This window comes from Cebus imitator, unplaced genomic scaffold (assembly GCF_001604975.1).
Source record: "Cebus imitator isolate Cc_AM_T3 unplaced genomic scaffold, Cebus_imitator-1.0 Scaffold155, whole genome shotgun sequence".
In the NCBI taxonomy this organism is placed as follows: domain Eukaryota; kingdom Metazoa; phylum Chordata; class Mammalia; order Primates; family Cebidae; genus Cebus; species Cebus imitator.
Window position 1 is genome coordinate 1,743,379 of NW_016107470.1, and position 12,724 is coordinate 1,756,102.

Sequence of the window (12,724 nt, forward strand, 5' to 3'; positions counted from 1 at the left end):
CCTAAGAGCATCACTGTGAAGGTTGGGGTCCTGCGCCTTCCACTTGCCTCCCTGCACACTGATGTAGATCTGTCTTAGCTACGTGTTGCTGAGGGACCAGACCAGCAGAAGGTGCAGTGCAGTGGGTGGTGAGACAGGAAGCCATGGATCCGGGATGGGCAGGGGAGAGATGGCCAAGGGTGCCTCTCCCTTCCTTGGAGGGTGAGGAGAATGGATGCTGGACGATGCAGGAGCTTCCCCGCTGGGGAGAAGGTGGCTGCAGGGGGCTGGGGGGACACAACCTGGGTGAAAGAGGTGTGCACAGTTTGGTGCCGGTCTGTGGCCTGTTAGGAACTGTGCTACACAGCAGGAGGCAAGCAACAAAAGCTTCATCTGTATTTACAGCCGCTCTCCATCCCTGGCTCACATTAACGCCTGAGCTCCGCCCCATCAGATCAGCAGCAGCATTAGATTCTCATAGGAGCAGCAACCCTATTGGGAACTGTGCATGCAAGGGATGCAGGCTGTATGCACATAATGCCTGATGATCTGTCACTGTCCCTCATCATCCCTAGATGGGACCATCTAGTTGCAGGAAAACAAGTTCAGGGCTCCCACTGAATTATATAGTTCACCATAGAATTATACAATTCTATGGTGAATTGTATAATTATTTCATTATATATTACAATGTAACAATAATAGAAATAAAGTACACAATAAGTGTAATGTGCTTGAATTATTCTGAAACCACCCCCCACCCTGGCACCCAGTCTCTGGAAAAATTGTCTTCCACGTAACTGGTCTGTGGTGCCAGAAAGGGTGGAGACCACTGCTTTAGAGGACTGTGGCCTAAGGGGTCAGCTGGAAGATGGGGCCCAGGGTTCAGGAACCCCCAATGCCTGGTTGCTGCCAACTGTGTGTCTTCATTGAGAGAACTAGATCAGCGGAATGAACCAGCAAGGAGAGGCCTGTGAACTTCCCAAGGGCAACTCCTAATGTAGGGTAACCTCTGTGCACCTCTTGCCCATGCCCCTTCCCATAAAGGGACCCAAAGAAGGAGACAGGGAGGGGAGGAGGGAACTGCGAGCAAGTCCCCCTCTCCCAGGCCAGTGCCCAATTCCACTCTGGGGGTGGGGAAGTGGGGCAGCCTGGTTTGAATGGGCGATTGAGGTTTGCAAATCAATGGAAAAAAACCTGGAAGAAAAACACCGTAAGAACCAAAAGAGACCCAGAAGTCTAACACTGAGTTCATCTGGGTAATGACAAGCCTGTTCCAGCACAGGTGGGAGTTGTTGGAAAGCTGGGCATAAAAGTGTTGGAACCCTCTGTGCCCGTTTCCTCCTGTATAAAATGGAGACAATGATAATATAGGAAAAGCTGCTCCCTCTTAGAGGTGTTGTGGGGAGTCACCAAGTTCATTTCTGTCAGATGCTTGGCGCGTGGATGGTGCTATAAAGACTAGCTGTCATTCTCCAAATTGTGACTTCCGCAGATACCAGTTCAATGTGCTTTCTTCCCACTTGATTCAACAGCAGCCGTCTTGGTGGTGGGATACTCTGCTTGCTGTGAGAAGGATGGAGGAGAAGGGGCCTCTCGGGGCCAGGCTACAGGACCTGCCTCCACGTCTCAGGGCTTTCTGCAGCTATGGACCTGAGGGGGCTGCAACAGGCTTTGCAGGGAAGATGGGGAAGGTGGGTATGCAGAGAAAAGGCCTGGCCAGCATTCTGCTTTGGAACAGGGCTGGACACTTTGTGGTGAGGAGTCTGGGGCCCCCAGCATACCCCTAACAGCAGGGAGGGCATGCCTGGCAAACTTCAAAAAGTGAATTTGCAAAGAGCACCAAGAGGAAATCTTCCAGAACCTTCTCACAGAACCTTTGAGTGGGACCCTCAGGGCGCTGTTTCCCACTGTCCACGTAGTCCCTTAAAAAAAGGCACCTCCCTTATGGGAGATGACTGAGGTTGGGGGAGAATTAATTCCTGTTTTCCTTCCCTCATGGAGGATGTCAAGTATGAAATCCAGAGAATGTCTCTTTCTCCCGTTCATCGTGCTTGAAGGAGACTCACAAGACTGAAGCACCAACTGGGGCAGGAGAACACAGCCTTTCTAGTCTAAAACCAAGTCAGTTTCCATGGAATAAAAGCTCATTTAGAGAACTGCTCGGCTCTGGGCGGCAAAGCCGTGCCTGTAGGGTGGGCAGGAGCCAGTCTGTTAGGGAAAAGACAAACCCATCACACGGTCCCGAGGCTTCCCTGCAACAAGAAGACACTTGGCCAGGCCAAGAGGTGAAGTTCTTGTTTATTGTTGCAGCAACTCTTATACAGACATTAGCGTTCAGTTAAATAAAGGAAGATAGCACAGTAAATACATCACAACCCCAAACCGGATGACTGTGGCCACGGTACAGAGGAGGGAGGGAGGGACCAGTGACCAGACTGTCGAGGAAGTACATTCAGTGGGTGTGCGGTGTCCACATTCCAGGCTCACGTGTAGATATATTTTATTTATATATTTATTTATATTTATATATAGATCATTGAGTTTTGTGTATACAAAGAACGATATTGTTACAAATACAATACTGTACTTCTCCCGACGCTTTACAATAAGCTCTATTTCACCCTCTTTACAGAACAATAGTACAAGTTCATACTCTAGGTGCTGTGCTAAGTATGTACAAAAGAAATGTCATTCCCACTCAATCCTCACACACTGCCTTGATGGAGGGGAAGAAAGATCAGAGTCGTGTGCTCAAGTGGACCCAGGTCAGGGAAGGAGACAGACATGAAACTCAAACCGACAGGTGGCCTGTGAATGTGAGTAAACACATCTAAGGAGGGGCGGCCCCTGGTTGTAAACATTGGTAACAGCTACACCACTGGGTCGAGGGACCGGGAAGGGCTCTGCAGATGGTTTTCATCTGTGTGTGGGGGGTGTTGGTGCCCACAGGGTGAGGGGGGTAGAGGAGCGATGGGGGAGGTAGTAGGTTACTCTGGGACTCCCTGAAGGTGGTGTTGATGGGCAATGTTCAGAAAGCAAACCCGTGCGCAGGGACCCGGCAACCCTGCAATGCGCTCCATCCCCCAGGAGCCTGCTCTGGCAAGGGAGGAAGGTGTTGCTGGAGACATGGGCTCCAGGCATTGGTCTTTGGGGGTTTCTTCCTCTCGTGAACCCAAGGCTGATGGTGGCTCCCTGAAATGCTCACATTGGAGAAGAGGCAGGGTGGGTTCTGGTGCCTCTGCCTGGACCAGGAGGGGGAGGCGAATGTGGGAGTTCATCCCCAAAGATGAGCCACTAGCGCACCCTGGCAGAGTGGCCACAGTGGCTCTGTGTTTGGGAAGGCTGCTCTGTACATAGCCTTCCTGTTACACGGGGTATTTAGTTATTTACATATACAACTATATATACTGGGATGACAGAAGGGAAGGAGACCACCACTTCTCTTGGGACTTTCAAAAATCTAGTGACTCACTTTTAAGACTTCGGCTGCTGGGGTGACCATACCTAGGCTCACTCCCTTGCCCTAGTGGTAGCAGGAAAAAGAATCCACTTCAGCTGGGTGAGAAGTACCAAGCTCCAGCAGCTTCCACTCACTGGGTGTGAAGACACACTTGGATTAACACAAAAGAATGTGTTGGATAAATCATCTTACTCTTATGTTACAATGTCAGTCCTCTAGGAGAGCTTGCAGAATTGGCTTTTTCAGCACCTCTCAAAGCTTACAAGGTTTTTGTGCAATAGGAATAGAAAGTATAGTCTCTCCTTGAGGTGAAGATATGTAACTGTTACGTCCAGGTTGTACAGGGATGAGCTACTGGAGTTCTGTCTCCTGGCCAATCAAGGGCAGGCCTCTGTGGTGCTGCCCAGGTGCCTGGGGGCAGACAAGCATGAGCCCCTGCAATGATTTTCCAAGGCTCCTGATGCCTGAGATACCACCAGTAACACTCCATTCCTGTTCTATCCACTCTTATTGGCAGAGGAAAGATGAACTGGTTGTTGACTCTTTAGAGTCTCATTGTATTACCAGATATGCTACAGCAAATGGAGAACCTGGGCCATGGTTCCTTCCTGGTCCCCACGTTTGTGATGGATTGATCTTGGGGCTGGTCTCCTAGCAACATTCTGTAAAGCATCCTTCAAAGAAGTCCAGGGGAGCTTTATGGCCCAACCCAGAGCCCCTGGCCCAACCCCATGCCACTCTGCAGTAGCAGAAGCCCCTTTCCCCACAGGGCACCCGGGCAGCCAGTGGCCTCCCTTCCTTAGGGCTCCTTTGTAGTACCGTGAAACTGAGAGTTCCACTGCTTGTTCCTTTCAGGCATTGAGCTTCCCTGATTCTAAACAGAAAACTCAGAAGGTACAGAGGTTTCAGGGAATTGATCACAGAGCTCTCTGGTTGGAGTCTCTTGTTCCTAATCTTGTTATAGTCACTTTTCTCCCTCCTTGAAATCCCTCCATTCTCTCTATAAATACATGCTACCCAACATTTGCTCACTGAGTTCCTATTTCCACAGACACAACATAAATATCCTGGATGCAGAGAACAGGGACTATATTAATTACAAAATATATTAGTTTCTCTTCCCCTGTCTCTACTGAGGTCATGAATGAAACAAAACAAAAGCAAAGCCAAATCACACCTCACATGAAAACAAAATGCTCTTTGGACCAAGAATAAGTGAAAACTGGCTCAGAATTATAATATTACTAAAACATCTACACTGAACCAAGACGGAAGCCATAAATATGAGGCACCTGATGAAAACACAGAACATTCCACACCAGCTGAAAATGCTCTCAGGCCCACAAGGCAGCAAGATGTTGTTTCTGGGCCACATCTGGGGATTCTTAGGCATAGCTTGAGGTTACTATTGACCCCTTAATTTTGTGACTTATGTACTGCTCTGTTCTTTCCGAGATCACATCCTGCCTAGTGGCCCTGAGCAGAGAAGAAAGCTGGTCTTACCTTGGGCCAGAACACAACGCTATGGCACCTGGGGCCTCGCCTTGTGGGGAACAGTCCCTCCTCCCCAGACTCTGGGATGTGTGTTTGCAGGGGAGGGGAGTCCAGGAGGGGGATGCTTTAAGCCAAGGTGGTGCTGGAGGGGCTGGTCCTCAGCCGCAGAGAGGGCAGGTGTCCCTCAGGACGAGGCTGAGCAGCCCCTGGGTGCCTGGCCACCTGCCAGGGAAGGGGCCTCCCAGAGAGGTGAGTTTCCAGGGGATCTGTGTGTCTAATCATCAGCTTGTCTCACTGGTGGTGGGAGCAGGGAAGGGTGATATGCAAAAGGACTGTGTGTGTGAGAGATACAGAGAGAGAAGCAGACAGTACCTGCCTGTGTTTATCTAATGGTTGATACATTTTAGAACAACTTGGTAAAGCTTCGGATGCCCCATGAATTCCCAAGGTCTCTGTGACACTATGGTGTCCTTGCCCAAGGCAGTTATTTCCCCTTTCATCTTGGGGTGAGAAGGCTCATATTAGGAAACACACATACGTTGAAATTAAAACTAGCGATAGAAGAGGTTTAAGGTTGGCTCAGAGATTCTGGGAGGAAATAATGTACAGTGCCCCAACTACATGGCAGGCAGTGCATAACCTTAATGATGTGGGCTGGCCCTGCATACTACCACATTCCCACAGATAAACTCAGAGAGCAGAGATCAGCAACTGGGTTTTAGGCACTGCTGAATCAGCTGCTTCACTGCACCGGGAGCTCTTTCTAAGAGGTCTGCACCTCTTGGGAAGGGAGGATTCCCTGTTAGGCAGTGACAGCCCCCCTTTGGACACCCCCAGAAGGCCCTCCTGGATGGTCCTGGGTCAGTACCAGGTGGGTGCTGGCTGCTCTCCATCCTCAAGGGAGTGCATACGAAACTTCCCTGGTATTTTTTTTTTTTTTTTAAAAACAAATTGGAGAGAGTAAAGAGGTCCTTGCGGATTCTTCTCTTCCTGTGTAAAACCAAATGCTGGGCGTGAAAGGGGAATGTCTCAGTGGACATAGGGATGCAGCACGAGAAACACAACCACAATGAGGAGAGTCCTCCATGCATGCCACCACGTGAGGCTGTGGTCAGATGTAAACGGGCTGCTCCTGGGCCGTCAGCAATCTGTACATGGCGGCTGGCATTGTCTTCATGTGAATCTGAGGGTACAGAACACACTTTAGTGGGGGCTGAGGCTGGGGGTGGCTGTATGGGCACTGCCCAGGGCTGGAGAGAGAGGCAGTGCCTCTCCCATAGAGGGCCTTGAAGATACCCTTCTACTGCACAGCCACCACCAGGAACCTGACCCAGGGTGGCCTCCAGGAAGAGTGGAATCCACTGACTTTCTCAAAAGCTTAGAGGTGACAGAAATGAACAAGAAAAACCAGGCAAGGCTTATTTCTCAGTCAACTGCTCTTGCTCTCACCAGACCCTACCCTTTTAAAAAGAGGGCTCTGAAAATGGAGGGAGAAGGCTCCAGGCTTATCAGGGCACCTGCCTCCCTTGCCTCTCTTGGCAGACGAGGCAAGGTATGACAAATCAGCCCTAGAATAGCAGTGATGACTGACAGCAGTGATAAATGGCATCAGTGATAACTGATAGCACTGATGAATGACGGCAATAATGACTGACAGCAGTGATGACTGATAGCAGTGATGAATGACAGCAATGGCTGACAGCAGTGATGACTGACAGCAGTGATGAATGACAGCAGTGACGATGACAGCAATTATTGACTGACAGCAGTGATGACTGACAGCAATGATGAATGACAGTAGTCATGACTGACAGCAGTGATGAATGACAGCAATTACTGACAGCAGTGATGACAGCAGTGATGAATGACAGCAATTACAGCACTGATGACTGACAGCAATTACAGCACTGATGACTGACAGTAGTGATGACTGACAGCAGTGATGAATGGCAGCAGTGATGACTAACAGCAGTGATGAATGATAGCAATTACTGACTGAAAGCTGTGATGACTGACAGTAGTGATGACTGACAGCAGTGATGAATGGCAGCAGTGATGACTGACAGCAGTGATGAATGACAGCAATTACTGACAGCAGTGATGACTGACAGCAGTGATGAATGGCAGCAGTGATGACTGACAGCATTGATGACAGCAGTGATGAATGGCAGCAGTGATGACTGACTGACAGCATTGATGACAGCAGTGATGAATGGCAGCAGTGATGACTGACTGACAGTAGTGATGACTGGCAGCAGTGATGAAATGTCATGCCACACTGCACTGGGGTCACACCTCTGAAGGGCCACTTTATTGATTCGACTTGAGTCTAAGACTTAAATCTTTTAAGTACATTTGGGGAGATTAACTGGGGAAAATGGAGGCAACTCAGGCAGCCATACAAAAAAGCAACATGAAGCTGAGTGTTGAAAAGAGAAAGCACATCAGATGAAAGAGAAGGCTGAGGGTGACCTGATTCCATTTCATGGAGGAGCTCCTGGACAACTGCTCACTAATGGGTTTGGCATTTGGTCAGAGACAGATAGGTCTGGTTGTTGGGGAGTGTTCAGGATTGGAAACTCGGGGAGCTTTCCTGGAAGGTCTGCTCAGGGCCACAGTGCGCATGAGGCAGGGGCACCAGATGCCACCCTCAGCACCACCCCCAGTCCCGGACCTCTCCTACCTCCCCAACAGCATTGGAGAGAATGTGGACGATCTTCTCATGGGGGGTGGCCACGACGCTCTGTCCATTGATTTCAATGATCCGGTGCCCCACACGGACGCCTCCTCTCTCAGCTATTCCCCCTCTCATGAGGCTGCAAATCTGCCGGAGTCAAAGGCCCAGTTACCCTCATCTCAGAGAGTGCGGTGGGGCTGGAAGGCCGTTTTTCCCAAAAGCTCCCTGCCCCCACACTCTCCTCTTAGAGAAACCAACATGGTTAGGCTTTGGGCATTTAAATCTTTTCGTGTCTTTTCACAAAAAAAGAGGTGTTGTCAGCCCATATGGCCAGCTTGTTCATGCAGCTTGCATAGAGATTGTGGCACATCACTGGTTTTCATGGCACATTGAATTCTACTTCCCATCCCAGCTGGGGCTGGGTAAAAAGGGCCATTTGGGCCTGTCACAGAGTGGCCAGTGTTTTCAAACTGTCAGCCTGTGTGACACAGGTTAGTGTTAGTTCCCACAGTCATGACTGGGACTCAGGCAGTGAAGTGCTTAATGCCAGCAGACTGTTTTTAGGGTCATCATTGCCTGAGCCACAGTGGGCTGGAACTCCACTCTGTGTTCCAAAGTGTGGTTGGCTGGAGGGAAAAGGCTCCTTTAGAGTTTCCCAACCCAGTGGCCCCTGTTAAAACTTCCTTCCCACAGAAATGATAGTGAGGCTGGATTTTGTGATGGCACTACGGTGACCCAAGGCTGCAGGCAGGGCTGATGAGCCCTCCACCTTCACCTCACACATACTGCAACGTGACTTTTCCCAAAAGAGTAGGTCTGAATTTACTAAGTTGACTTTTAATTCCAGACCATGCACCTTTATTTAAAAGTGGATGCAAACAAGATTACAAGTGACATCTTGCAGCAACGTGCTGTGTGATTCTGTGTTGTGTGACCCAGATGCTCTCTCAGCTAGTCCGGGGTCAAAACATTCCTTAGGTGTTTCCCCAATGGACCCACAGGTGTCATTTAACAACTCTTTGTTCATATCTGAACTTTTAATACTATTTAACTATGAACAAAGCAAACAAGTGCAAGTGCAAACCAATGAAAAGATGATATCAGAGCTAAACTGTAAGAGTAACCCTAGGTCCTCTCCTAACAGGCAAGCTAGGCTATTCAGGTACAAAGAATGCAGTAAGTGGGGCTGGATATTTCAACTCCAACTGGGAATTTCAAGGGTATTTCTAAACCTTAAAATGTATTTGGAATTATATTTTAATTACCTAAGACTCTTTTTTTTTTTTTTGACAAAGTCTTGCTCTGTCACCCAGGCTGGAGTGCAGTAGCAGGATCTCCGCTTACTGCAACCCCTGCCACCTGGGTTCAGGTGATCCTCCTGCCTCAGCCTCCTGAGTAGCTGGGATTACAGGTTCCCACCACCACACCCAGCCAATTTTTGTATTTTTAGTAGAGACTAGGTTTTGTCATGTTGGCCAGGCTGGCCTTGAACTCTTGGCCTCAAGTGATCCACCTGTCTTTGCCATTAAGGCCAAGGTTTGAAGGATCACTGAAACAGTGAACTGTTTGAATCTCACTTGTGACTGTGGGAACTGGGCCCAGCCCCTATACCACCAGCTGCTCTGTGGGGACTCTGTGCAGCCTGGGTGGACAGGCCAGAGGCAAGGAGGCCCTTGGAGGGTACATCCCAAATTCTCAAGCTGGCAGGTGGGAGGGCAGACCTGCATGTCACAGAAATGCTGGGTAATCTCTGCTGAAGGGACTCTGTCCACAGAGGGAGCTGAGCCTGCTTCACCCACTCATGTTCTTCCTTGATGGATTCCTTTAGAGAACAAACTGGCTTAAAAAAAAATCAAAGGCCATGCTCCATTTTTATTTGTCAACATTGTGGAAAGGGGTGTGGAAGATGTTCTACTTACAATTCCGTTCTGGACACTGAAACCCAGCTGGTAGCGAAGGTCTGGTCTTCTGATTAACACGGTGGTCACCGGAGGACATCTCACAATATTCAGCTTGACCCGGGACTGATTCTTTAAGCCCTTAAACATGAATAAAGTACAAGTACAGTGGGTATGGTGCCCACCGAGGCAGACAGCATAAACAAAAGCAGGCAGCACTAAAGGCAAAAGAAGCCACACCGAGTCTTCTGAAGGACCCCCCACCTGAAGGCCTCCAGTGTCCAGGCTGGTACAGTCACTGCTCAACTTTACCTACCCATGGCAGACGCCACATGTTGCAGATGGGCCCTTTCAATCCATGCACAGATGGGGTTCCTGTGGTAACGCCTTCCTTTTGGGAAGTAGGCTGGGCTCAAGGGATCTGATCAAAGTACTTGGGCAACTATGAGGAAGTGTCAGATGTGCTTTTTGGCTTCAAAGATGAAGGAGGCACACTATTTCCCCCAGCCAGGAAAAATGGAAGTGGGAAATGGACTTCTTTTTCCTGAAAGATAAACTCTAGCATTGACTCCTCTTCTAATAAAGGACATCTAACTCAGAGCAACTGGCCTGATGCATCATGGCTGTCTTCTCTGGCCTCTGATGCTCCTCGTTCCCATTTATTTCCACAGCAACTGGGGACTCCAATCAGTGTTGCCTCCTTGGGGGAATGGGGAGGGTTGCAGGATTGGTGTTGATGGAGAAGGACGGGGAAGAAATACAGCTTGAAGATTGTGGTTTTGTGATCCCTGATGACACACCTCTCCCTCTAAATTAAAATGAAGCATGTAGGGAAAGCTGGTCTTTGACTACAAAAAAGGGACTAATTTCAGATCCTGTGTAGAAAGCTTCCACCTCACTGTGGTCTGAGCTAAGCTCAGGCTCCTGCTCCTGTCCCCAGATCAGACTCACAGCAGTGACAGAAGCTCTGGTCTGCTCAGAAGCATCTTTAGAAAAACCATCACAAGGCTACACTTGCTCTCAGTTGAGCGGTGGGAAGGTTTGCTCCTGCAGGCCCAACTGTCAGCTTCCCCCTAGAGGAGGGTGCCAGACAAAAGGAACTCAGCCCTGAAACAAATGTCCATCTTCTACTCTCCCCAGGCTGCCTGCTCTGCCTCGACAAGCTCCTGATTGCCAGATGGGGGAGAAGGAATGGTGGGTAGCACGTGCTTTCCCACCCCTTTCAAGTCATGATATGCAGGAGAATCTTGTTTGCATGCTGGGGTAAACAGACCAAACTGTTGAAGCTAGAGGCCCTGCAGCCCCTGGCCCTGCTACAAGAACTGAGGCAGCGGGAGTCAGAGCCTTCAGTGGGAAGCGCCTGCCCAATCGGACTCTCATCCACAAGGCCAGCTGCCTGGGAAACTGCTCAAGGTCAGCCCCAGGCCCACTTCTCCAAAGGGAACTGTGGGGTGTGTGGGAGGAGAAGTGGGTACCTTTTCCTCCAGGAAAGACTAGCTACCAGGGAAGCAGGAGGGACTTGGGGGAAAAGACAAGCTCTGTTATATCCAAGCACACAGTATCGCCCAGAGACAGCACCTGCTCAGCTCACAAATGGGTCCAGTTTGTGCCCTCTATGAGTAAAGTTGAAGGAGAACCTGGAAAGAACAGTAATTAAATCCATGGAAAGCAAGCATGAAGGGTGATCATCTGCCTCTTATACTATAAATAGAATTCTGCAAATTCCACAGCCAGTACTGCTGTTACTCCTTGACCAGTCTACCAAATCTTTTTCAGTGCAAGGTCAGGACTTACATTTCAAATTTTAAAGATGAAGACATAGACATGGAGCTTGCTTTGTCCAAGGGCTTTGTGGGGTCAGGACTGGGACTGTGGATCCCCTGCTCAGGCACCCTGCCTAGAAGCTGGTGTTAGGCAACTTCAGTGCAAACAGAATCTGTAGCAAGAGTGCTTCTTGGAGTGGCAGAAGTGACCTGCACCCCTTTTGTATCTGAGTTACAAATTATGCTTTAGATTGAGGGAGAGGTAGGGGCTAATTTGCCTCTGGTAATCCAGCTTTACTATGCTTGGCCAACAGGTATATACCAATGGCTCTTAAACCCCACACAGCAGCAGCAGCATCCCCCTGGTCACTTGTTAGAAATGCAAATTCTGGGCTCTACCCAAGCCCCACTGAATCAGAAAACCTAGGGGTGGGACCCAGGAATCTGTAAATGACAAATCTCCCAGATTTGTGTGCACACTCAATTTTGTGATGAATTGGTGTAGACTACCACTGTGGAGCAATGAATGGCCTTACCAGCATCCAGGTGGTTTAATTTCTCCATGGATGACTAGACCCAAAGATGTCAATTTACTAGTCACACCTGCAGCCAGTGTGCTCAGTGAGAGCAGTTGCTGGCAAGGTTGGGGTGAGGGGGACAGCTTGTGGGAAATTTGGTTGGCCCAGTCACCATATAGCTGACCCCAAAGATCACTAAGATCCCAAAAATCACTGTTGCATCAAAACCCACAGTGATGATGAAACTAACTGAACCAAAATGACTAACTACCTGCCACTGAACACTCACTCTTGACTGGCATTGACCTGGAAATGACAGGACCTGTCTCATTTAATATGGTGGCCATAATGATTCCTATTTTATAGAAGGGGAAACTGAGACTCAGAGATATTAAATGACTCACTCATATTCACACACAGCAAGATTCAGTCCTAGGTCTGTCCATATTCAAAACATGCAGTATTTCTACATCATAACGCCCCCATATACACGACTGGAGAGGGTGTGTCTTTTGTGAATAAGGCTTGCTCCACAAAGACCATGGGGTTAGCCACTAAACAAATCTGTGTTCCCAAATTCCAGGCTTCAATTGGGGCCATCTTTTTTGTTCACTTTCCTACGTGGCAAGTTTTTCAGGGTTCCTGGTCCTCATAAGTCCCCCACCCCTTGGCTTCCCTACTGATTTTTGATTCTAGTTTGTGCTCCGAATGTGTGAATTTTGATGGAACTGAATTCCCCTGCTGTCAGCATCTGTTTCCCCAGTGCTCTGAATTCCTCTGCTTTCTGCAGGACTTGAGCCTCCCCATGGCTGTCACTCAGCTTGTGGTCTCTATGTACCATGAGACTTGGTGTTCACACTCATGTGGCATCTCCTGGTGGTTTTGGAACATCTCCAGGGAACTGCTCTGGTTAAGGAAATGATTCCAAAGCA

At 49.1% G+C, this 12,724-nt stretch overlaps 1 protein-coding gene across 3 annotated transcripts in view; it reads right to left on the reverse strand.

The window, feature by feature from the left end:
• Positions 1-2,261: 2,261 nt before the first annotated feature.
• APBA1 (amyloid beta precursor protein binding family A member 1) overlaps positions 2,262-12,724 on the reverse strand; it is a 213,007-nt gene continuing 202,544 nt past the window's right edge. For all 3 annotated transcript variants that reach the window (XM_017543437.2, XM_037743823.1, XM_017543438.2), the window contains 3 exons: positions 9,533-9,652; positions 7,620-7,760; positions 2,262-6,119 (listed from right to left, as the gene is read on the reverse strand). In XM_017543437.2, coding sequence (XP_017398926.1) covers positions 6,048-6,119; positions 7,620-7,760; positions 9,533-9,652 — 333 coding nt within the window. In that variant the 3' untranslated portion in view covers positions 2,262-6,047. The remainder of the gene's footprint in view (positions 6,120-7,619; positions 7,761-9,532; positions 9,653-12,724) is intronic.